The sequence below is a fragment of the Plodia interpunctella genome, chromosome 14 (genome assembly GCF_027563975.2).
Source record: "Plodia interpunctella isolate USDA-ARS_2022_Savannah chromosome 14, ilPloInte3.2, whole genome shotgun sequence".
NCBI lineage: Eukaryota > Metazoa > Arthropoda > Insecta > Lepidoptera > Pyralidae > Plodia > Plodia interpunctella.
Genome location: NC_071307.1, coordinates 5,181,778 through 5,209,624, shown reverse-complemented (window position 1 = coordinate 5,209,624; position 27,847 = coordinate 5,181,778). Strand labels below are relative to the sequence as shown.

Below are 27,847 nucleotides of genomic sequence, written 5' to 3'. Positions count from 1 at the left end.
GTGTTTTTATTATTGTCCATAGGTATCTCAGGTTCTAAGCAACGTAGTGCGATGAAACTTATGCCTGATTTTAAGTAACACCATCCGCTATATAACTGTGGAAATCGCATCAAATTCCATCGTGATGCACGAACAATACAAACAGACAAAAATTATTTTGACTTAGTCCCATAAAGATCTACCATAATTATTTTCCTTTAAAATCTTCTATGTACAGACATAGCCTACTTACAGTTTTATTAAATGTATTTATAGCATAACTATTTGAACGTTATCATATCATCATCGTATCATCTTTTACATATCATTTTGAACGGATTAAATAATTACACATATAATCCCTACACTTAATATTAACATTTAGATTGGAATCTACAGAATCAAGGTTCAATAAGTTTAGTACGTGTCGAACTTCCAAGGGTATGCGATGGCAAACGCGATAGGCGATTGTTAATAGCTCCAATCAATAATCATACTGCGTTTGTTGTAAAACATTCACAACAAATATTTTACTGTACAAAGTTGCATCAAAATTACGTTCGACATAGTAGTAGGCGTAGTCGACACTGAAAACTGAATAGGTAAATCAATAGAGTCATGACAGATATCAAATAGTATGAAAATAATACATCACAAATATATCACAAATATATCGCTGTCGCACCCAAATGGGTGCGATAGTGATATAATATCTAATGTATCTAGAATATATGTAGAATAGATAGATCGAATGTATCAGTATAACCATAATTTAAGCAAAGCTTAGCTTAAGCTTAAGATATGGTTTTTTTTTTAATAACAGGGTCAAATTCTAAAACCATTTCAATTTGAATTAAGAAGAACGTGAAACGTAAATGTAAAGCAACGCAATGTAATGAAACTCCTACAAGTTAAGGAGATGGCGATGACAAACTCACTTTGACACTTCTGTCTTATTCAGAGCTCTGTGGTCAAGATTGTGGAATAGAAACTGGTGTGACTAGCTACTCGTATAAGTAATAACTAACCTAAGCCTGTCGCATAAGTGGGACGGTGTTATAAGTACATAATTAATTAAATATCGATACAACGGATAACGGGTTTTTGTCTTCAATGAAAACAAACGCAGACTAATGTCTTGGGCTCGCTTCAAACGAGTTCTCAATAGATCGTTATTAGGGTGCAAAAAATCAATTCTTCAATTTTGTATGATCACAGACAATAAAGGTTTGTTTGGGTCCGATTGATGAAACTTCTTGTTATGGTCGATTTTTGGTTGAAGAATAAAGGTCACCTTTGTAATTTTGTTCATATGTAGCTGTGACTCGACATTTCCAAATCAAAATGTTGTCATACAATTTAATGTGTTGTTGTCATGTTATATGGACATTTACTACTAAAATCACTAAACACTTTATTAAATTGAAGAGTAATAAATTTAATAAAGAATTTGATCGGAAAGCCGATTGGCCGATTAGTTTACGAGTTTTGGAGTTCAGTGGGCGGTTATATGTTATATGGCCTTTAATTAATAGCCGTGTTGAATTCCCTTACTGATGTTTTGAGAACGTGAGTTTAAATTTCGAAGGCTTTCTCGGCCAACTCCATCAGATTAATATAGTCTATAACTTCTTTAGCCATTTACGGAGATATAGTGAATGTTCCTCTTGGCCGGACTGCCAATCTATTGGTTATCGTATTACAATCAGTTAATTGATCTATATGATAGATGGCGAGTTACTTTCTATTAGCTTTGATACAGTATTCAAGGAATTCTATAAGAAATGTTAACCTATATTTTAAAATAAACATTTATCCTTAAATACATTTCAGAAGCAAATCTTTTGATACGATTTTGGACCTAAATTTTGTCCATAGACACAACCAGTGTCTATGGACAAAGTAAATCATATGAATTTACGAATTTAATTTACCATAGGATAGAGCAGAGATGAAATAAACATACTAAATGTGCCAATATGACACACAATTCAGTTGTTAAGCCCGAAAATAAATGACAATTACTTATAATAAAATTATATCAAGACGATTCCATGAACACTTCGCAATCGCACGCGACGTTGACCGATTTTTTGAGGATTTAGCATTTATTCTGTTTACTTCGCATATACGTGACGGTTTCATGTACAGCTGACACAATTCGAGTTTAAAATTTACTCAAAATCACGAAACTAAAACAAAAGAAAACTAACGATAGGCTATTATTTCAACTAGAACAAAACCTCGTCCGAGCAGAGAACTAAACAAGAGAGATACGAGCATTTTATGAAAAGAACGATATTCATCAGAACACAAACAAAGCAATCAAAACATCTAGCGAGGCATCTGCGTTTGTGTGCCGTAATTACTCGATCCAGGTACATGTAAAAATTTAATAAGAGCTTTTTACGGCGCAGATGTTCCTATTCGGAAGACAGACAAAAGGCGTTAACGCGATAGAGATGCCCCAACAAAGCGAACAGATGCGCGACTCGACGTAGCATTTGTCTGTAAATCAGATGGGCAAACAGCGCGCACACAATCCACTAGCTTGTGCGACGGGCTTGGCGTTTGGATGTATGTGTGGACCCGCCAAGGCTGCGCAGGCGCAAAGCATACCTGCCTCTACCTGCCTATCTTGCATTCTTGCACTATCTGCGAACTATCGGAAGGTTTGCAGCGCGTGTGTCGTAACGGTGCCCGCATACTTGCATCCAAATCTGAACTTTGCTGAGAGACTTCTCTTCATCGACAAATTGCTCCTATCTATTAAATCTTTCCCGTGATTGACAAAGCAATTACAGATACAGTAAGACCTATAAAGCCTACTGGTAGCGGTTCATTTACGAGGTGTGTTATAGTAATTTCTGAATTCAAAACATCAGCACGAGAATAGTTTTATTATGTGGTGAAACAACAATACTATAAAACGTAGACCACTGAGAGAATCTGTAAACCACAACTTAATTTTGTTGCTGAAATACATATACGAGTACGCTACAACTTGGTAATATTTATTACAATTTGGCTTCGCAAGTACTAAAAAGTATGTGTTTCTGAACAGAATACAAAATATTTTAGGATAATATTTTGTAATATTTCCTTGCAATAGCTCCAAATATTTTCTTCGTTGATATTGTTTCTTGATCATTGATTATTTTTTGTTGAAACTTACTAAGTACAATATGTCACATGGAAATGTTGATTATCTTCAAATCACCTTTTATGAAAACAACTATATTTATATATTTTAACAAATATAGTTCAATATTTATTATCTATATTATAGTACAATATATATATATTTGGTCACACGCGAACTTATGAAGGATGCTTTCCAAAAACTGTGTTGATTGATGAGCTCTTTGCACTTGCCCTCGATCTTGGCCACCTGCAATCCGTGATCTAACCTCGAAACCTTCATAAGGAAATGCAGATTGAACTGCTAAAATTAAAATTGCTAATCGCATCTGACGTTTTCTCTGTGATCCTAAGGTAAGTAAATCTTGATTACCATATTATTAAAATGAGATGTTTTTCTTTGCTATAGTATCCCCAGTCTTAGTTTGAAAAACATCTCTTTTCTGTGAAAATATACATATAAATTCCCAGAATTATTATACCATAACATGAATTTGTTTACTTCATACACTGGCTGTGAGAGGAAGTTTTATGAGAAATGTTTAATATGCTACAAAACATAGGTCACCTTGAAATGTAGGTATAATTTATGTATGGTAATATCAATTTACCAGTTTATGTATTGATCTATAATTAGTATTTTAGCAAGATACACTTGAAAAGTATGCACCTTGAATCTCATGTTGCATTATCTATGATTCATGTCAAAGATCCAGCGAGTCATGCCGGCAAATGTCGAATCCCTTGTATTGTGTTCATTGTCTTATCCAAACTGATATGATGTCATAGTTCATAGGAACTCGGTTTTGCAATCAGATGAACAGGTACAGAACTTAGTACGTCAATCAGAACGGGTTCCTTTTCGTGTTTGTACTGATACGTTTTGGTTTTGAAATGATTACACGCATTGATAAAAACAAGACTCACAAAATAAGCAATGGATAATACGAATACTATACGAGTACCATAGACCCAATTCCCATGAGCAACAAACATCTCATTAATTTTAATTATAAACCCTTTCATGAAAAATCACTAAAATGTTACATACTGTTAACGAATGTTCCATATCAACAAGTTATTACCTACTAGATATTTCGTTATATCTATAGATCGGTCACTAGGTATTTTGCGGAATCTATCAACTAGTAGGTGGTAGTTGTGTAACGAGAGGCTCGGCTAATGTAGAGAGAGGCGCCGCGCGCCGCAACAGGTGCGCGAGGCCGGCGCATGCTCATGGGAGCGACGCGAAGGCCGCCGCGAGTGACGTTCTCTGGTGTCGCAAGTCACCTGTTCGACAGCTATAACCCCATCACTATCGATATTGAATGAGTGAGTCGTAGTTGCTTTATAACATTCGAATAAAAATTTAAAAATAACTCACCTCTTTGAGACCGTCGAGTCTTCCCAGAGATTTTGACTGTCGCAATGGCAAGAAGGCTTTCAGTGCATCCATACGGGATGATTTCTCTGGCTCCGCATTGGTGGCTGCAGTAAGGTCGGCACAGGACAGTCGAGCCTTGCGCCGCTTGTCCAGCAGCTGCTTCGCGGTCCGAGAACGGCGCTGTACTGGAGCGGCGTCCTCCTCCGGCTCGCTACATACTTCTCGCTCCCGGGAAGAGTGCACGGTGTGCCGCCGCCGGGACACGGGCGGCGACGTTAGCCGGGACACCAAACTCTCGAACATCCTACTTGCTATCCGCTGCGGTATTTTGATGACCAGTCTCGCGTGACGCTCACTCCACTCTCACACGAACACATATTGCGAAGTCTCTTGACTTTATCCACGTTGATGAATGCCTATAACCAAATATTATTCTGTCACGAGAGTCTCCATGGAGATCCCGCCGCGAGTGACTCTGAGGCTCATTTTCCTATTCATAAACACGACATCCGATCACAGTTCCACGGGCATAGTCGGGACCGCTGACCGATTGACTCTGGTATTGTCACAGGACTGATAGTGAACACACTCGAAATTGCTTTGTTTGAGATTTATTCACACAGTGTGCCGTACCGTGACGGACGGAAATGGCAAAACACGTCCACATTAGCATGAAACTATCGTTGTACAAAAGTGAAACATCCAAGTGATGAATTCATTGCTCAAATAAATATAAACAATAGATGTGGAAACAGCTTAGTGGTTCTTTTCACACGTTCTATGGATTATGCTGTAGGTTCGTTAACCCAGTTACCGCCTTAATATTGTAATTAAGTGAAGCTGAGTCTAAATCTCATAAGGCGGTCGCGCAGTCAAACAAAAGTGTGCCATCAAACACCCAAAACACTGTCGTGGCACGGTGCCATCACTTGTCGAAATAGAATTCACGCAAGGCCAATAATAACGGTGAAAATAGAAACAATCCCCAAGGAAATGCCTGCTGTTTCTGTTTTGAAGATAACATCTGATGTCATGAGTTTCTATTATTTAAGTCGATTACATTACACTTTCTATATATACTTTTTTAATACACTATTAACAAATTTAATGAACAGCAATATTTGCATCAATCTGTGCATACTCTATTAGAAAACTTTTATTATTATCATTATCTCTAGTTTTATTACAATATGTAAGACATCATATAATAATATATTTGTTGAAAGTGAACAAGTAAACATATGCTCACACTGACATGATGTTTTTATCTAGGTTAACACCATGGCTACTAATGCTCATAACATTACCCCGAAAAGGGCTACAATTGTAGCTGTAGACAAACAATTGCAAAATAAAACTAACCGATTTCACACAAGCAAGTCATAAACGTGGCTGAGAATATTTTCACTTTTACACACCTGTGTCAAGCGAAACGATTGTTTACTTCTTTTACAATGGTGGTATACCAAGTTTTATTGAAAAACAATATTTTGCGTACCAGTGCAGCGTTTCCAATGAAAAAACTCTGCGTCACTTGCTCTGGACCGGGATCGCAACCAGATAAATGTATTATAATTGGCTTTAACTGCTACGTTAGAGATCATTGCGGCTCCTTGGGCAAGGTGCTGTTAATGGGCGCGGCGCCCGGGGCTGGGCTGCCAACTCCGGTCGGGGCGGTCGTTTGTGGAGCATGGCTCAGCTAATAAAACGGTTAGTCCTAAGCCGGCGACGTTGACGCAAACCGGTACGCGGACCGGTCCCGCAGCCCCCTCGTACACTCGCCGCACCCCCGTGCACTTCTAAAATACACGCATCGACATCACCTTATCAAGAGCCATTGCGGCTAAGCTTCTTGTCAGTCCGCTCTCCTATTTCACGAGCCGGAGCCAAGGAGATAATTCGTATCGGATTCGATGGTAGCCAACTCCGGATAAACTGGCAACTTAATACCTGCGCAGTGATCTGTCTAACCGTCTAACCGCAGCTTAGATCAAACGTTGTATCTCAAGTCTTATTTCAGGCTCAATGTAAGATGACGATAGTAATACAAATGTGTCGTGTTTGCTAGGTATCTATAATAGCATTAACTGAGCGTCATGATTATGATTATGATGCAACCGTTAAAAACTGTGAATGTTTAAAGGCAAGAAGACCGTAAACAAAGTAATATAGCGTGAAAACAATTGGCGAAAGTCTAGTATAATAATAAGTTAGCCAATAGCGAGCTCAGTGACAAAGGCATAGATTAGAAAGTGTGTTGTACTGTGTATCAGAAAGCCAGTGATACGCTGCGCGCACGCTCTGATTGGCGTCCTATCTTCAAATCTGTCGCTCAGCCGCCGCACGCACGACCGACAGAATAATAAATCTTGCTACTTATACTACTATTACCCTAAGACCATTATAATTCACAACGCAACCAGCCAATACTTTTCACGCAATGAGTTGCAATCAAACCACTGAGATTGTATAACTATAACTACAATGATCAATCATTCGTTAATACACTTCAGTCAAATACAATGCGAGTCTATAACAAATAATAAAAACAATATCTTCACCTGACGCAGACCAATTGGAGCCTTTGTATTATGAATTCATGATCGATGACGTTTGCAAAGAGATTAATAAATCATGTAACTGTGCTGGGAACATTAATAAAAATTTGATTTCATCTTAAGGAAATCCTTTAGGCCACAGGGTTGAAAAGAAGTTATTTATCCAGTTAACCGAACGAATTAGAAATGGCCCGCCATATAAAGTTACATAATTTTACAACAAACCATTTCAAAGTGTAGGTTACAGAAATGTTACAAAGATTAGGAGGTCAAGCAGTGACCTTGGGCTTAAGTGGGTCGTTCGTGAGATGGGCTATCGGGTGGCAGACGTCACGCTCCAGCCAGCATCACGGCTGAGCCCGCGCCGCGCCACCGAGCTCCCGGACAACGGTTTTATCACAAATCTCATCAAAAAGGAATTCTTTTTAGGATCACGACATTGTTACAAAAAGCCAAACTCTTTTCATATTTCAATGTCACACTTTTCCGAGAAAACATCCTCGTCAAAGTTTCTAACCATTACCGTAAATACTTTAAGTACTTTTTGTGTGTTACTAGTTATATTCATAGTTATAGTCATAGCCGAGGCACATACTTAACTGGTCCATTAGCTAGCACTTATTAAAGTTGCAATCAAAGTTCCTTGCGGTTTTCTTATTGTAAAATAAAACGAACCAATGTATAAAATTCTAGAAAAAAGCCAGCACCAACATTTTAAAACGTAAATGACAAACTACTAAGAATAGTTTGGTCTAATGACGAGACGTGAGTGAAAGCAGTAGCCTCACTGTCCATTTTAGTTACTTTGTATTAAAATATTCCGGATAAACATAATAAGTAAACGTAGTATTCTGACAATAAGTACTCGTATTAAACACGCCTACACGTTCAGCGCCGTAGTCGTGAGTCGAGTTATCTCTAGAAAGATTTAGTATTATCACCAATTCATGTTATTGTTATCTATGCCCAGTAGTGTAAGCTTCCGCTGTGTAGAAGTTATGACTATTGATGTATAACTTCAAAAACAGTCTGAATTCTATATCAAAACCATTTATTTAAAACTGTTAAAAAATACATGTTCATTCGATGGCCTTTCATTTGTGTAAGTAACCTTTTATATTTACAAACGGAGAGACGAAAATTTGTGTCGATGAATGCGGAGTCTTCGTGCATTTCAGATGTTAGGAAGGGCGCGGGCCCGTTAGCTGCTTCGTACATTTATACATTAGTTGCAGCGTGACAGACTTATTTAAATGTTTCTAACTGTTGCTTGAGAGCTATAACCCGGTCGCTGCCTCGTGAGCCACTCGACCACCACAGCAGCAGCTGTTTAAGCTTTAGATTTCATATTTTCCATATCTTTCATTTGTTTATTATTTTGATATATACCTACCACTATTCAATTAAATATAAATACATATACTACACTCATTCATGAAAATAAGGTTACAACGTACTTCGACATTGTAATTATCATGTCTATCGTAAAACAATGCTTGTCGTCACTAGAACCTGCGACCTCTGCATCTACGGTACATAACAGTGGGTCAAGGTGTACTATTATAATATAAAATGTCAACTGAATGATTTTGCCGTCCGACAGTTACTGACAAATAATGTTATTATCGTTTTCTCTGGGTGCCCTTTATATGTGTATTTAACGGGATGTTGTGGTCAAATAAATAACTTGTAGGTCGGTGTTAGTGAGCTAAATTGACGACAAAATGAATAGTAATGTTAAAATATTTGCTCTCTGGTTGTAGACATTATTTACAGAGCCTAAACAAAGAAAATTAGCTCATGTCATGGTTAATATTTGACATGGCTCATGTCAAATATTAATTACATAATACAAAATTTTAGTTCTAATAAGGGTCCTCTCTATCATATAGTTAGGCTACTAACGAATTTTAATAATTACAAAATTCCCCAAGAATCTTTTCGGGGTATATTTTTATTTTACCTTGTTTCTGATAAAATAATTATTCAAAACAATATAAACAAGTCCTCTAATGTAGTTAATTATCGTGTCCCTCCACACAAAAATAATAAAATTTTATGTTTCTCTTTTGAGAGCAATAAAAATTCTTTCTGGCCGCTTTTAACTGCGTTCTAATGCAACAAAGTCAAAAGATGTTAATCCATTGAACAAAATAGAGAAATACAAACTGAAGCATGACATCCTTTTAAAGAAGACGTTAATTTACACGTTCTCGTAAAATGGGACAATATTACTACGCGTACCACGAATGTGTTATGTAAAACTGTATGTCGTAATGTAAACGCTAAATTCAGGTAACCAATGTTTGTTTTTAGATAAAAGAGAGCCTCGTGAAATTTGATAATTACTTACAATCTTAGGCCAATTATCTTATCTCAAATATTCCACGTTCTTTAACTTTTACAGATTTTGTTATTTAACTTTTATGAAAAATTGAATTAAAGTCAACGAATTAGTAAAGTAATAAAGAAACTTACATAGTGGTGGCGACCTATCCTAGTCACTACATCATTTAGGATGCTAACTGATACTGTCGAGCTTCGAGTAACGTTGATACATTACCTCGAAAGTATCATTAATTATAATCATATATCAGCCACACTTGTATTGAACTTCTGTAATAAATTAAACCACAGACGAGTGTTAAATCAACTGTCAAAAACATTTTACATCTATATAGGCATGTTACTACTTACCATATTTTTTTATACCGTAAGCAGTGACTTAGTCATATAAATTATTCTAACATTACGTTAGAGTTTGCATTATTGTAGCTCAAACTAAACAAACAGTAGATGACAATTACGTTGAAGGGCAGCGCTGTAACGACATTTAACTAACTGTTGCTGATTCATCAGATTTTGGATCAAGACGTCTATTTAAAAGTAATTTAGATGCTTCTCAATGTGGAAATAATGGCATTTAACAACTTAAGTTCTTTTAAAATTCAAACCGTTTCTGAACCTGCAAAGTAAAAGGATAATGCAAATCGAGTCAATGACACGGTTGTTTTGAACGAATTGCTAATGCAACGGACCCGGAGTAAGCGGTCATGATGAACACAGGTGTCCACACTAAGTCTTCGTTTATAACCGATTAATTTAAATTGTCTCTGTGTTAATTAGAGAAATCGCAGTGGGTCAATGACGAGAATTATACAAAAACTCTGATCTGAATCACTACGCTCAATGAAAAAAAAGTTTAGTGATCTGGTTATTTTGTAACATTGTTGTTACAAACCAGACGAGGATGTATGCTTTGTTTTAAACAATTAAAATGCTAAACAATTAAACAATTAATTTTTAATTGTTCAATAGCGTCCATACTTCGTCATTAGCTATTAGAATTACTTTCTCAGTTGATATTATATACGTAATATAAACAGATAATGAAATCATGTATGAATAAGTAATGATTTCATTGATCGCTTTGCTTTTCAAGAAGAAATATTGTATCTATGTAATTACTTATGAAGTACCTATAACGAAGTTGTTGTCCAAGAGGACCAGAATAGTATTAATTCACAAAGACTTTTTGAAAAAGAAATATTAAATATGGATGAGATGAAGAAACCTATAAGAAAATAAAATAATGACAATGTAAAGTAACAAACCTTTTCTATGGAAGTATTGCAGATTATGTGACAACCATTGATATGAATTTAATTGGTTCAAGCGACCAGCTTTTGTTATTATATAACTCTCTCATTTGCTTCGTCTAACAACATTCTAACTGCAAGACTCGTATTAAATAAACATTTATTTTGCCTTTTGTTTATTTTAAAAAAAGGTTATATTATCAACATATTTTCAAGATTCTTTTGACGCAAATGATATACGACAACTCGTTAGAAACTCTTACTCGCATCGTATAGTCCATGTTTACGCGTGAGTAGCCATGAGTATGACGTTGAAGGGAGCACAAGCGCCAAGGTATCCGCACCCACACACGTGCGACCACGAAGCCCTACCTCTCTAACCCTATTTACTAAACGATACTACTAGACCTAGACACATCCTATACATATAGTTAACTTCCATTCAGCAGACTACCAACAGATAACATATTCACAGTCAGGATTTATGAGAAATCATCGTAATAAGTGTGACTAGCACACGGCACAAGTACAATGCAACTATTGAGAGATATTAGAAACGTGAATTATGGATTTCCAACACTACAAAGTGTTCGGGTAGCATAAATGCGTCATCCATAAAAGTTTATTGAAACAGAAAGTTGCTTCACACTAGCAGCAAGGTGTGGAGATGCAATGAGGTTATAATCAGATCTTCCGGCATCATATCCGTTCATAATCCGGGACTAGAAAGCAAGTAAAGCCGAGCCGAAACGAGCCCTGCAACTCGTCACGGATGTTTATGCTAGGGATAGAAATCAGATGTAACGACTAGTTATAACCATAGCGTCAGTATATTAACAATCTATTAACGCTAACAACACTCTTTACAATGATATCTCATCTTTAATACAGGCACTCCGAGAAAGGAAACTGTAATGAAACTATAGAGTTCTTTTATCCTAATTCTCATAACTTTTACAGTCAAAGAGATAAATTGAGCATGACTGGAGTAAATTTAAGCCTGGATGTCGAAATATTGATATTTGCTTAATAACCTTTTACCTTTACGTCAGTACCGGTTTCATCTCGAGCCTGATCTTGTATGATGGGATTGAAATTTCCGTTGGAGATCTTTTTATTTTTGCTTGGCTAAATACCTGTTTTGCTCGGTTGACTAAGTTTGTAGGTTTGAATTAAAATTTTGTTTTGGCCAAGAATATTAGATGCAATGGAATTAAGGAATAAATAAATATAAATAAATATATCAGGACAAATCATACAGATTGAGCTAGCCCCAAAGTAAGTTCGAGACTTGTGTTATGGGATACTAACTCAACGATACTATATTTTATAACAAATACATATATAGATAAACATCCAAGACTCGGGCCAATCAGAAAAAGATCATTTTCCATCATGACCCGACCGGGGATCGAACCCAGGACCTCTCGGTTCAGTGGCAAGAACTTTACCACTGCGCCACCGAGGTCGTCGAGGAATTTGACTAACTTGTTTTATATAGAGAACTTAGCTAGAACAACGTCTCCAGTTTCTCTGGCGTTTCAAGTCACTTAAGGTATAGATGACTCATCATTAAGAATTAGAACCTTTCGAAGGAATAGCGAAGTCCATCCTATTGTTAATAGAAATATTGTAAGTCTGGCAAATATTGACGGAACAATGTGCTAAAAGCATTCACTAAAAAATAACTAGAAACGTTTTTGTATTTAAAGCCCTTACTTACTAACACTATTAGAGAACGGTCTGATGAGTTTAAATATTTTTCTTGGGGATAATGGGATTTGACACTTATTTGATGTCCTAATTTGTCAAATATTTATATCAATTATCCGCAATTGATACAGGATTCTAATATTATACCTATATAACGTGCCTTTTAGCAGTAAATTTTTGGCACAAGCAAAAACTTTTTAATCGTTTTATCTCCCTTCCCGTTGGTTACTCGTTGCGTGAAAATACATGTGTTTGAATTAGGTTCTGCTATAATTGTGATCATAGCTACAAGTTACTTTAGCTATTTTTAGATTTCTTTTCTATCGTCGCCATGTCTTTTTCAGTTGGTTGCTCTTTTTAATGTCCTTATTCTTCTCCAATATCTTTTATATAATTGGTTACTACCAAAGTTTTCAGTATAGTTCACATACTGTAAAATACAATATAACTATAATCTAAAATTCGAGATGTAGTCAGGTCCATTGTGAAATTGTGATCGAACGTTGCAATTTAAGAAATACATAATATTTTTAGTTAGTTATTCCCATATAGTTTACATAGTTATGCCCATTTCTGCGACATTTTGGCGAAACATTGTCATGGTAATTCTAGTATTACAAATAAATATATTTAATTTAAATCTTTTACAAATGTACGTAATGCAAATTTAATCACTATTGATTAAAGTCATATAAAGACATCTAAATGGGAAAGTTTTGAGGCCACAGAGTCACCAGAGGGAGTTCTATTTAACGATTACTCTTCCAAAAAAATTTATTTACCGTAAATTCTGAAACATCACCAAAGCAAATGGATCAGAATGGTGTCCCAGCTTCATCTAAGTCTGCTTTCCATACAGGTAGTCGGAACAGTCACTCACACACGTCCGTAACTCCAACTCACCGAGCCTCGCACGCGATCCAAAACAAAAAATAACACGGTTCCTTCACTGAGTCAATGTCGAACTAATAATTCGAGTTCTCTGGGAGATCTCTCACAACACAATAACCAGTCAATATTGGAAAGGATCACTTGAAAGTTGAGCTGTCAGCTATTTTCGACGCGGAGAAGTTTGTTGACAGATAGTGTGTGTAGACGAGACGTTCTCACCGCGCTCGCGCATACACCAGTGTGAAGTCGGCCGCGGGCAGGCCTCCACTCGGCCACCTTCGGAGAAGCTCGGCAACGCTCACTTGGAATGCGCGGCACGCAGCCCCAGAGGCTATGGCAACGGCTTCGGTTGCTCCGTTCCGATCTACGTAACGCCTGTTTCGTTTCACATACACTAAATATAATTAAATTGCAACAGCCGATCGCCATCTCAGCGCTATAATGTACACTTGCCTAAGATCAGGTTCTGTCCAAAGTCGGTATTAAGTCAACGGGAAAGTACAGTTAGGTGCAGGCGCGGGAATGCGTGAGCGAGGTCACGGAACTAGTTGTAAATGACAAGTCTTCCGACGAAGAACCCTGCTTTGCTCGAATTATACCTACACTAAATTAGCGCCAAGATTGATAAGCAACAAGAATTCAAGCCAGGAGGAGTTAACTTTAAATGAGATATAAACTCAAAGTTTGAAGAACCCTATAGAATGTTGCACTTAATACCTAATGAATCGATGAAACAATATTGCAAACAATAGGTGGACAACATTGTAAGTGGAAGAGTTAGCAGTTTTCCTACCTGCTGAATGCGGATCCACAAGTTTTGCGGGTCATTGACGCATCAGCCGCCTACGCTACGATTGCTGCTCAAAAAACTGACTCTGAAGTTTCTCTCAAATATTTGTAAATTTGTTTTTATTGATCAAGGTCCTCACGAGGACAAGCTAGCAACAAAAAAGGCAAATGTCGGGAAACTCCAAAGCCCTTAGTTGGGTTATGTTTGCACAAAAGTTTTGTACAAATAGAACCCAAAATGCAGACACATGTGCCGTCGTCCTTTATGATTCTTTAAAAATTCCGCTCGATCTTGAAACATAATTAAGAATAAATAAGTTCATATTTATAGTCAATAGTAGTGTCATTATTTTTCAGCCAAATGTTACCAAGGTGTTGTCTATGTTCAGCATTCTACAAACCATGCCACATACAACGCAATTTGACCACGATTCTCGTGACGTGACTCATTGGCACAACCTGTTCCGAGACCTTCAAGCTAGGTTCGCTCTTCTAGGGGAATGGATTTTTACGTTATGGTTAATTAAATGTTTTTTAATATAGGTAACTCTAATCAATCAACGATTCAGAAAATAATTTAATATCATGAACAAAGTATATTTACTAAAAGTACGCTAATAACTTTTAACACTTTAAGAGAAGACTTTATTTGTGACATAGATTACTAAATGGCAATGTTACCAAATACAGGGTTAGTCATATGATCTAAACTCTGAGTCAGGATATGAGTCACAAGGCGGCAAAGAAAGTCTTGACAAGAATCTCGATCACTGATAGTGTAAGCTCTAGCGCAACCAATACTTTAAGAATTCTATTGTACAGGCGCCACGTAATTTATAACCTTATCTAGCACGCCGGGAGCAGTAGCTAAAGAACACAACCTCTCCAGTTTTCTGATGAATTGAAAGCTAAATCATTAAAAATGTATTGTTTTATGTAATTCTTATGTTTTATTTATATTCTATAGCATACAACACTATGGACATAATAGATGCTAAAACAACAGGTATTTGTGAAAAATCGCTTGGTACAAAAAGCGGCTTGGGCGCCGTCAGTGAAATCGCGCGTGTAGAAAGCAGAACTGGGAGGGGCGACGACGACGACCGGCGCACACGCACCGCTGCTAATGCAGTCACTACATCGCAAGAGCTAGTAATTGCATTCTTAATGCTGATACTACATGCAATTAATGTCATCGCAATAAATGTATCTGAATCAAAAAGCAATAATGTCAATAGGCAAAAAATACCCAATAATCAAATAATCATTACAAAAACAATTGGGTCAGGTCATAATGACCAAAAAAATCCTATTGTATACAACGGTGAAAAAGTAAAGGTAAACTATGGTAGTTATCAGATTTGTGTATACACAAAATCAGAAATATTTGTTTACCGTTAAGCCTACAGGCACTGGAATAGTTCTGGCTCAATCAACTAATTGATCACCGGCGCAGACAGCATCATATACTTGTACCTAATAAAACTTTTCGGTAAATATCTCTGGTTGATTATCATTCCCGTTATGATTCCCTTCTATACGCTTTTAAGGGTCCACTTAAAATTCTCCAGCCTTGTCTTAGCTTTCGATAAAATAACTGTTCCTACCAATTTCAAGGCTATATAAATAAAAGTTGGTAAGAGTCAATTTTGGTTTATCATTTGACATTTTATTACGTGGGAACTGTGGAAAGGATATAATGCTTGTAACATTCTGGAAATTGAATTTCAATACAGGTCAGAACTTGTTTGATTTAAGTAACTACTAGATAAGAATAAAACGTACCTGCATGTACAAAATCGTACATGAATGGTAGTCCATGCATGTAACTATTTACTATCACAGCTTTATATAGGCACGTTATATTTAATTTGTTAAAAGTACCTAATGGCATGGCTAAGTTTTTATCTGTCAGCATATCGCATTCACAGCTAATTTGTTATATAAGCAATTTCGGACTCTGATAAAATAAATAAGGTAAGTATATCAGAAAAAATGTATTATACAAATATCTATTTGATAACGTCATTGACTAGTTTTAAGACTTACAATCTGAATTGCCAAATATCAAGATAAGATGGACTGCTGAATGAAGGCTTCTTGTCTACTCGCCCTACAATCTTTGTCAAGGATATTTTATAAGCTAAAAACAAAAGCTGGTCATATGACAGGTGATTTAAAGAACTAGTTAGAGACACTTAACATTTCAAAGAGATTCATTACTAACGGGTGTGTCCTATTACGAAAAGCTTTTGTTAAAATGGGTTCGTTTCGAAACGGCGTATCGACTGCGGATTAATATTAGCATATTTTAGGCGTCACTTCGCCAACTTGCCCAAGTCTTCAAAAGGTAAGCCACCTTGGGTTAAATTCAATATTAACTCCTTAATCGAAATACAAGAAAAATGCCAACTATTCAAATGCTGAAATCAAGTCTGTTTCAGAATCTACGAATCATAATATTTTTCCGTTTTTAATAGATTTCGCAATAGTAGGAATATGAAAGTCTATTTTAAAACACAATTTGTGAATTTTCTTACGTAAATAATAATTCAAATGATGATTTGTTTTGTAAAGAAAAAAATCATCATTTGAATTATTAATACATCTTATTCAATAAATCATCTTATACAATAATAATGAAGAAAAAATACCATCATGTACAATAAATTGTATAAGATGTTTTTTTTTTTCATTAAGTATCAAATACTTAATTACATGTTAATTGTTTAAAACAAACTTAAATGCTGGAACAGGTTCAATTACAGTGAATATATTTTTGTAACTTTTGACTCGTCGTTTTATTCGTGCTAACTTCAGGGATTTGTAAAAATTGTAATTCTGATCAAACACAGAAACTACGAGTATATGTATAAAAACAATCTAGTTTAGATGAAGTTAATTGCAAATGTCAGAAATCAACATCGTACACGCAAAAACAAAAGAAATACACTATTTCCAGAATAATATAAAAAATATCCTACATAACCATTTTATACTACATAATTATGTGGAGAAGGAAAACCAGAAACCAGAAGCTTGATTCGTAAGAAATTCCTTGTGACGGCGCGGCACGGCGCAGCCTGAGGGCCGAGAACCTGAGTCATGGCACTTATTACGCCCAACACCGCAATTATACGACAAAAGTGGGTGCTCTGGATGACGCTCGAGACTCACGATCATCGCCATCATTTGTGGACACCAAAAATATTGTCTTTCATGCTGAAAAAATAACATAGAATATGCCAGCTGCTTCTGTTTATATTTAAATTTTCCTGGATTGCGTGGGAGCTAAAGTGTCTTTGTTTATTATAATTAATAAACTGTCTTTAGCATTTACATAATAATTAAAATAAAAAGACTATATAACGGTAAAGTTTAATTAAAAATCAAACTCAACAATATGAATTAAATATTTCTTGAGAATGCGAAGTTATTATCACATCTAATCGCTTACTATAATCCCATAAAATCAAATCGAAGTACTTAAATATTCAGCAAGAAAATGTACGAAGCAACAGCGAATAGATACATCCTGGATTGTAGCTGATATTTCAATGAGTGCAATGCTTTAGTATGCGAGGAACGTCCGTTCCGACGCAGCGCAAGCGCAAGCAAAATCAATTTAAGAGAACGTACTCGCGATCAAATTTATCTTAGCTATTTACACTGTGTATTAGAATCGGATATTGATTTTGATAGAGAAATGTTAAATGAAGAGGAAGATAAAGGATTTAACGATTATGGTGCAAAGTCAAGTACAATTGGGATAGCCATTTGGATAATAATTTAACTTAAAATAGAACAGTGTATTCAAATGCGCCGACGCATTTTCGATACGATTTGGTAAGGAACAAGAAGTTTTTGTACTTTAATGGTACAATAATAAATATTTAATTTTTTATTTGACCTATGGTTAGTTAAAACTCGTACGCATGTTTATATAACAATTTTTATACACAACGCAATATATGGACATAATTTTAGAATGCCCAAACCACTTATACCACAGCCGCAGCATTAACTGCTAATAAAACTCAAGTAGGTCCAAAATTTCTCGTATTCAATTACGGTTCCTTAGATTTTATTTACAATAATATCTTGAATATAGACACTATCATTACCAAAATATTAGTATTTTGACATTGACAAGACTGTTGCATAGATAACTGTGGGAAAATCCGGCGATTACAAGTTTGACGGACATCCGTCGACGTTCAAGGTGGTCTATACTGGTCAAAGGTTGTTACGAATATAAATAAAGTATTTAATATTTGGCAGCATTGTCCTAGACATAAACATAAAGTTGTGGTCACTTGATGAAGCAGCAGAGCTTCATTGTTATCCAAGAAATCAATTTTTAAAAGATGTTACACTTCTATGGGGTAGAAAATTTATTTGGACCGGATGGTTTAGGTTTAAGTATAATTTGATATTTTATTAATGTACACTAACTGTACTAGATATAGTTACTTTGATTTATTATGGAGTATTTAGGCAATATACCTGCATCAGTATCAATTCTAGGAATAATACAATTTATACTTATGCGATATACTTTATGAAATCATTTTTCGTAATTAGGTCAATTTCAATGGTTAGCTAAGTTGAAAGAAAGGTTGGAATAAACTAGAAAGTAAGTTTATTTATTTGTTCCACTTTCTTTCCTATTCAATTGATCACCATGAAATCTGATATGACATGCGTTTAGCATTGACTTTGGCGGTAAACAAATATGAAAGCATTTTCCTCCATATCATCAGTAGAGGCCTCTCAGGTAATCATTAAAATGAAAGTACAAATCATTAATTTTGTTATTTAATGTTATCATAATGTAATGAGAAGTTTTAGTCTTACCGTCAGCGGTTGAGCCGTGCCGTGACTCATCTTTTCTACTGTGTTATTGCTAACACTATTGTAAGATTTTATTAAAGTCGCTTAAAGGCATCTGACATGATTTTAAGACCTACCGACAACGTAAACGTGACAAATAGTCGTATACACCCTAGTGAATATATAAACTGTCAACCAGTGTGCAGTATGAGGCGTGAATGAGTAACATTCACACATACATACAAACTATACCATTTATAAGTAATAATTTGTATGATTCCCAAGAGAGTCGTCATAGTCAAATGCATTTGATTGGAGCTGCGAGCATTCCACAGGGCATCTCAGCACTTACGTTAGCTCTTTGGCTTACGTCGGGTAATCAAGGCGATCTAAGAGGCGTTTAGGGTTAAGGTACGAGGTAAGATGGCCTGTTGGAATGTCGGCGTCTTTGCGACCTGACACTCGTTGGTCGCTTAGCATTCCTACCGCGACGCGAATATCCACTATCACACGGCACAATGGCGGATCGTACAATAAAATTGATGGGACACGACACGATTTGTTAAATACTGTTTTAAAAGCATTTTGGGAAATGACGTTTAAGTTAAAATGCTAAATACTAGCTTTTGCCAACGGCTTTGCCCGCGTGATATTCCACGGGAGCAGTTATTTTCCGGGATAAAAGGTATCCTATATCCTTCTCCGACACTTCAAACTACATATATGCAAAATTTCAAAATGTTTGGTTGAGTAGATTAAGCGTGAAGAAGGAACAAACTTAATATCGCATTTATAATATTAGTTAGGATAAGATGTAGTTTTTTAAACATCAGTTTCTGTTTTGTTAGACGAGCTTTTAATGCAACATGTTTAAATAATTGCTCATAAACTTATTACAATACAACAGACACATGCTAAAAGCAATTCATGTAAGAATATTTAGTTTTATTCTTGTTTTCTTGAAAACAATATTTAACATACCAACAAAGGATTTATCTTCGCTAACATCTCCCTTTAATTACTTCGTGTAATTAGCATTAAAACGCACCACTGGGCATTAAAACAGAAAATCTATCGGCTAGTTTGTATGGGAATCGCGAGAACCGAAGTCAAACGTATGCATATCCCATCATCTGCAAATATAATTATGCACTTGCTCACTGGAAACAAACATACCTGGAATTCCCACTGGATTGGGAGTAGTATGTTTCCGAATTAAATTTGCATTTGAAATTACGATTTGTACAATTTAATTGTAAGTTGTGAGCAACACGAATGGCACTAAAAGAACCAGCGAAGCGCCCCAGGCGAATTTTCTACACCCCTAGATTCATGTTTGTGTTGAATTCATATGTGACCTAATAAATAGGTTTTTTTTGTCGTCTGAGAGATTTAGTTTCTAGTGACATTGAACGCGCAACAAAAATATCGTGCCCGTACAATAACCGTAGAGAAGATCGTACCCTCGTTGGAAGCTGATCTTAGGTGCAGCATCTGGTCATGCATACCATAATAATTAATTATCATAGTATGTAGAAAGACTTGCTGCTGGGAAAAATCCATAGAATATCCGTAGATTAATTTTATTTTTTTCTTCTCAATTCGACATCTTTAAGTCTTTCAGTTAGAACGATTCAAACTCAAAGGTAACATTATGAATATATTAAAGTAGTGTGTAATGCCTTAAACTTTGATGTAATTCATATAATACGATCTGTTTCCGGCTCTTAGGCAGTTTCAAATTTCTTTAGTTTCAGCAGTGAGAAATTTCAATTAAGCATAAAATCAATATTAGCTGAACATAGAACCTGTTAGAAACAAAATAACTTAAATAAGTGTTTTTAAATCATCATTCTAACTAATAGATAAATCTCATACGCTAAAACAAAATCTTTACTAGGAAACATTCGTTTCTACTTCGTGATTATCTTCCATCTCTCCTTTAACAAAAATAGTACTGTAAAGCGGTACTAAAGTTAAACAGAAATCACTTTAGCACGTGTATGCCGACACATTAGTGCTGACTATCAGATCGTTTTGCCTACGAGCAGGCAATCGTACGATCACGCTTTACTAAATAGCTTACATATATATAAAGATTGCTCGCTCATGTTATAATGTGCAAGTATATTAATTAAGTGGTATTATTATTTTCAGAATTTGTATCATAAACGACGAACAGAAGTACTAATAACTCAAAGACAAAATTCTCTAAATTGTTTAGAGAATGTGAAAACATTATCATTTTAAATTAATATATGTGTCACAATTTGTATTGCATTGGGCAACTACGTCACTAACAACATGCAATTTTGACAGCCCTATTAAAATAAAATTTTATGTTTGGTCACGTGATACTGAATAGGTACTAGCGTCATTGATATATAGAATCAAGATCACGATTCGCCGTCTCAACCTAAAGCAACATTAGAAACAAAGTACTTTTAAATATTCTATTACTTTAATAAACCGTTTTTAATAAACCCAAATTCTGACATAAAATAAATTTTTAGGCAGAAAAATAAAACTCAGATGCTGAATGTGAATGTTCATTACCATATTTGTAAGTAAAAAAATTTGGTCAGTTATAATTTACTGTTAAAATTTCATGCACCGCAATGAAACCTGAAATTGGAGGACTGAACTGAGGAATACAATGTCGGTAATCATGAAGAGAGAGCAGAGACTCATGTACCCTCTTCCGTCCCATTAGCATTGAATGGCGCCGGCGCGTGTCGCAGGGATCATTGTCGCCCGCGATTAAACCGATCTCGATCTAAATCAATCCCGGCCGACGCTCTCCGCCTCATTGTTCTCTTTTCTCTGCCGATTAAATGTAATGACCACATTTGACACGTTCGTTACACTCTATACGACACATCGACGGCGCTCTAAGGTCAAGAGCATTGAAAATACAGTTATCCTTTCGTAACGTTTGCACGATTTTGACACCTCGGTAACAATATAAAAAGCACACAATTCATGCAAAATCAGACTAGCTAAGATTTCTAACTTACCGGTAGCTCCAGGTAGTCCGTGATGGTGTGTTTGGCTGCTCCCCTTCTGATGTCAGCAAGAGCGGTGAAGTGTTCATCTCGACGTATCTTCCGCCTCAATAGGGCGCGAGCAAAGGGATATGCGGATAAATATTCTCCATACGCGTCTAATAATTCCCCCATAAACAATTGCTTCAACAGGATGGCGCTTTCACCCTCGCATCCATCAGAGGGTGTAGGCGGTAACTCCCGGCGCTTTAGTGACTCCGGGATGCTTTTAGAAGCAAAAGTACTGATCCCGCTGGTCGACTCGCACGATGTAAATGCTCCTGTTGAATCACTTGAGCCACATTTCGAAAATGGAAACGCGGAGGATGTGCCACTTTTATCGCTGCTCGCGGAACTTTGGCGAGTAGTGCTAGATTTTTCATAGTAATCTGGATACTGCGGTTCAGATTGGCTTTCAGTAGACGGTGATGACTCTACAGCAGCGGCACTTAAATACTGTGAATTCTTTATACAATCATACAAATCTTCTATTGACTCATATGGAGTTACACTACCACAAGATTCACCGTCCTCTGTATTTGGTAATGTTTCGTAAATGTCTTCGTTTTTTCGTCTAGCGATAGGAGTTAACGCCGAATCGGAGCGACTTCGTTTTACACTGCGAATTTGATCATATCCGAAATCTGTAGGATTGAGAAAATCCCATCTCACGTTAGCCCAAACGTTATCACTTACATCTGCTGAAATTCTATGGTCAGCGCAACATTGTCCACTACTTCTAATGGTAACTGTGGTCACATTATCGCTAGATTCTATAATAGAACTGTCGGCTAGAGATTCATCGCAATTTATTGGTATATCGACAATAACTTTACGAAGACTAGTACTAATCGAAGAAATACTAGACCTATTATCATCATCAGATTTTCTATTATGTGACGACTCATTAAATTCTGATCTCGTGATCACAGAAGAACCATCTACGTCTTGTTGAGATAGCACTCCTTCTTGAACCAATTCTGTCAATAAACTCTTTTCTTCTTCTTCTATCACAGATTTCTTTGAGGTAATTGAATGTGTATCGTTGTCATCTTTTTTACACTCATTTATTAGTAATCCAGAATCAATGTATTTTCTCATACGTTCAGTAAGTGCTTCGCTTGCTTCAGAGACAGACTGCAAATAGTAAAATAGTAGATGGTACTCCTCCTTGGTAATGACAGCAGCTCGTAACAGCGGTTTTCCATACAGTTCCACAGCAGAAAACAGTGTAGAGGCTGCAAAGAAGAAAGAAATAATTGTTAAATTGTCTTCATATCATGGGTTACTTACAGTAAAATGTTCATATCATAGTAACCTAAGGGTTATTGTTAATCGTGGGCGTTAGAAAGGACAGATTACACACCTATTGAATTATTCACCTTGCACTAAAGTTCATCAGTTGTTAGAACATGACCCAGACCTTTTACGATCCTTGCCTTACTGGACGTGAACTATTCATGACTTGTATATCTAAAGAAGTGCTTACTTATTAAATCAAATTACTTTAAATATAACCCTGCCAAAAAAAATCTAACCTATACTAAGTACATACGAGGAAATTTCATAGTTAAATGATCTTTGATAGTCACTATTGCGATCAGAATAAAGCTCAAAAAAATAATAATTGGCATTTCTAAAACGTTACGTCAAATCAGTATGATGGTCACGGTTGCTGCAAGCCTAATGCATACATGTAGGTTCTGCGAAAGATTACCGGACAATAGCATGCAATAGCGTGCGTACCCGTCTTATTATTATTGCCAAACCGCTTTCTACAAACATCACTAGGCTGCTTGAAGAATACGCAATATGAACAACTTTTAAATATTTTTTTGCAAAATAAACAAATGTATTTTCGTCGAAAAAAAATAAGATGCTCATATAATCATGATATTCATATTTTTTAGCCAACACGATGGCGTATGAATGTATACCGGACTCAGCTTGTTATTGATTTTAGTAGTCTGATTCACAATGGCTTATCATAGCTACGCTACCTTATTTTTCTGCTAGCTAGAAGTACTATCAATAAAGTCACAAATAAGCTTCTTAATATTTTACACTTCTATAATCTCTATGCCATGCCTGCTGTGGTGTCATAAAATGTTCGTTTATGTTACTTACTTATGTACGGAATTAAAAGGTTAAGAATGTGTTTACAGTACTAACCGTAAATCTTCTCCCAGGCTATAAACGTCTCCAGATCTTTGCCGTCCCACTGCGGTGGCTGGAATTCCACCACTAATACTTCGCCTTCCAAGGCACTAGCAGGGGCTCTGGGTTCCACAGGAGCTTTGGAGCCTCCGAGGAAGAGCAGAGCCGTTGGTGGAACCTCCGGAAGTGACACGGGCAAAGGTAGGTGGCCTTCCAACGGTACGGCCTGAGGTGCTGATATAGGCCCCGAAGGAAGACCAGCGACTGTGACTCCTACCTCTCGAAGTGGCTCGCATACCACTTCTGCAACTGTATTATTGCCGTACACCGTCACCTGAAATAGAACGAAAAATATCTGTTAATTTTCGAATCATTTTTATAATCGAACCGAACGAATCGAATTTAGATCGTTTGTAATCATAAATACACATTACGTTTAAATGGATTTGTTATAAATGTAACACATGCTTATTAACTTATTTTTGAATATAATAATGAGATAAAAAAATCTGGAATCGAGCGGAATTTGAACCCGCGCCCCTGTCTATCCGGTACAGTGCTTTTGACCACTATTACGTATTTTATCCTCGTATATATCAACGTGGTTTCCGAGAAGTATTTAATTATGGTTGTGGATAATGACGACGTTTATATAAATCGTGCGGTTGCATTTAAAAAAAATAAATTATGGATAATCCATTTCACAATGTGCCGGATATATACCTACGTTAAGACTACATCAGTGTGGCACCTAGCTTATTGGATCTAATCTATACAAATTATTCAGTTGATTGACAAACGACAAGTTTCCGATACATATCTTCATTACATTACTACTGCCTCTAATTACGTCCTAGTCCTACATCCAACACAACCTTCCATCAGGCCTATCTCATAGCAATATCTAATGTTCTAACATTTATCTGGGTCTTCTAACTGTGCTCCAAGGGACTAGATCAGACGACGGCAGAGGCACCGATCATATTTTCCTCTAAAATAACAGTTAAAATTTATTTATGCCGTCGTTATATCACCCAACGCCGTGTAAAATAGGTTGTTTCGGTATCTATAATTAACCAAGCACCAGAAACGACAGATTTAATACCACTAGTGTTTACAAGAATATGAAGACGATGACATGATTAATTTATAGTTTTATTATTAGTTGAATTAGAATGGATTCCACAGATACTATGACGTCAATGCACTGAGGAATGCCCTTCAAGAACTTAGCAAAACATGTGTGTGTGAGATGCATTAACATGTAAGTAGATATAGTAAGATGTAATTGCAAGAGTCTCTTAGACCTTGACTGCTCGGGTTCATGGCGTTTTTTACCGGGCCCTCGTGACGTCACGCTCGAGATATGCGCAGGCGCAGGCTTCGTGCGCCCCCCGCGGCCCTCTCACCCGCCGCGCCCAAAACATAGCCTCCTCCAGGATAATGCGTCTGATACATCTTCAACGAGGAAAAAAAAAAATGAAACAAGATCCATCCAGCGAACGAGGGCCAGTCGATTTTATACGCCGTCGTTTAGTTTTAACAGAACCAGAAAGATGAGAGCTGGCTATAGTCGGCTATACTTGCATACCAAGTTTCTTGTACTTTATATTTACGTGCGATTTACTGTCATCGTTTTATACTTACACAGCCGCTTGTATGTGGATAAGCGAGTTCCGAGATGATAGTGTCAAACCAGTTTTGAATTATCTCGGTTTCTATTTCTAATATGGAGAATAACAACCTTGATGTCGGATAGGGATTTGAGCCTTCGCCTATCTAGTCTCGATTCTTTCTTAGTATCAGAGTCATCGAAATCTTGCGTGATTTTTTACCATAAAATTTAAGTTGTACCTAAACCAACTTAATAATTTTAGGTTAACAAAAATAATCGTAATCGTCATATTGAATATTTGTCCGCAAACAATTTGTTTCAATACTTGATTCTTATATGGATACTTAACATGTAGGTACATATTTTTTTAATGCTTTTGTATATAGATCATTCAATATCGTATACCCTCGTATGCAAAATTGATTACATAGGAGTGTCAAAATGAAAATATTGCTTAGCATTTGCTTAAATGTATATCTGAAGCCCCATATATCGATCACCTCCCATGACCATATCTCCACCAACATTATTTTAAATTTTAATCCGGACTCTATCTTACGTAATCGACGACGCTCCCATCGTGACAGTTTATTTTTTATTTCGCTGTTAGGCTGTTACTAATGCAATTCTAATGACAGGTTGAGCAGGTTTGTCAAATTTTTTATGTGGATTCTGTTTTTATGTAAAATAATCTTTCCCATTTGTTAAAGAATTTTGTATAAGTTAGGCATCATCATTTTTCCTTAAGGTCCAACTGGATCCCTGACCCCAATTAGACTACCAGACCGGTTGTACCTACGGCACCCGCACGAATCCTAACCTTTTTGTATGATTTTCATGTAATAATTTAATAGGCCATTTTTTTTGTTAGCTTATTACGTTTTCAGGTTTCACTTCAAAATTCTATTATTATATCCAACTAGCAGCAGCGTCTGCGGCAGCCTATACGTAGATAGTAGGAAGACCTCGTAACTATACCTATTCCAAAATTCATTAAAGTTTGCCCAGCGGTTTAATCGTGAAAGGTGACAAAATTGCGTATTTATTGGATTGATGTTCTTTCATTTACAGTATCACTAATCTATTCTATTAATATTAGTTATTCTATTTATATTTATTCTATTATTATCTGTATTAAGTTGTTGAAAAAAATCATTTATGGTTGTTTCATTGATACCTAATACTCGATTTAAAGTTATTTGAGGCAAAAATCAATAGCCATTGTACAAACGGGTTTACCCAAACATTTTTGGGTATCAAAATAAAATGTACGTGACTGACGAGACGTGGCACATATATTTGAACTGACAGGTTGGACGCAGGTAAAAAGCTTTAATAATCATTCAAATAAGCTTTAACCATATTTAGATTTTTATAAGCAGGCAACGATTTATTTTGTATTTTTTTTTTTTTGGTAATTTTATTTGTTTGATGATATTTTGTTTTTAATCTCAGTTACTTGTAATAAATACTTAGAAAATGAGTAAAATTTAAAATATATACTTATGTAAATTACTGGAAGAGAGGAAGGCCTAGGTCGAGATGGTCGGATGAGTAAAAAAAAAAAAGAGAACACCAAGGACAAGAATGCGTGGAAGAAGTTGGGGAGGAGGCTTTTACCCAGCAGTGGGATTTAAATAGCTAGAAAAAATAATTATATGTAAATTATGTTAATGGCGCCTAATATATTTTTTATCTAAAAAAACGTAATCTTCGAACGTAAACCTTCTTCACATAATTTAGCAAATTAAAAATTACTATTTCAATAGTACCAAATACCAGTGAGATTATGGTTATTATTATAGTGAATATTACAGTACATTGTAAAACAATATAACAGTCAGACTGTCTCGTACCATGCTATAGCAGTCACTACTGCCACTTTATGAAACTGTCACAACTTGTGTTGTGACATTGTTTTATTTAATGTCGGTTACACACTACTTATAGTCGAATATAGACAGATGCCGATGCGAATGATCATTGAGTATTTTGTATGAGAGCAACTATTAACCGCAATGAAAATCCAGCAATGTATGCCCAATCCGCCGTGTATAGCCGCCATCAGACATACATTGCTTGTAAGTGCAGTGACCTGGGGTGTATTGAGGTAACAAAGGCAATAATCTCTCTTAATATGGGTA

At 36.1% G+C, this 27,847-nt stretch overlaps 1 protein-coding gene across 1 annotated transcript in view; it reads right to left on the bottom strand.

Annotated features, from left to right (window-relative positions):
- The window catches only part of LOC128675179 (uncharacterized), a 111,077-nt gene that overhangs the window by 48,925 nt on the left and 34,305 nt on the right, over positions 1 to 27,847 (bottom strand). Inside the window, exons 2-3 of the mRNA XM_053754407.2 lie at positions 24,104 to 24,422; positions 21,905 to 23,169 (exon numbers count right to left, since the gene is read on the bottom strand). Of these exons, the coding sequence (XP_053610382.1) occupies positions 21,905 to 23,169; positions 24,104 to 24,422 (1,584 nt within the window). The remainder of the gene's footprint in view (positions 1 to 21,904; positions 23,170 to 24,103; positions 24,423 to 27,847) is intronic.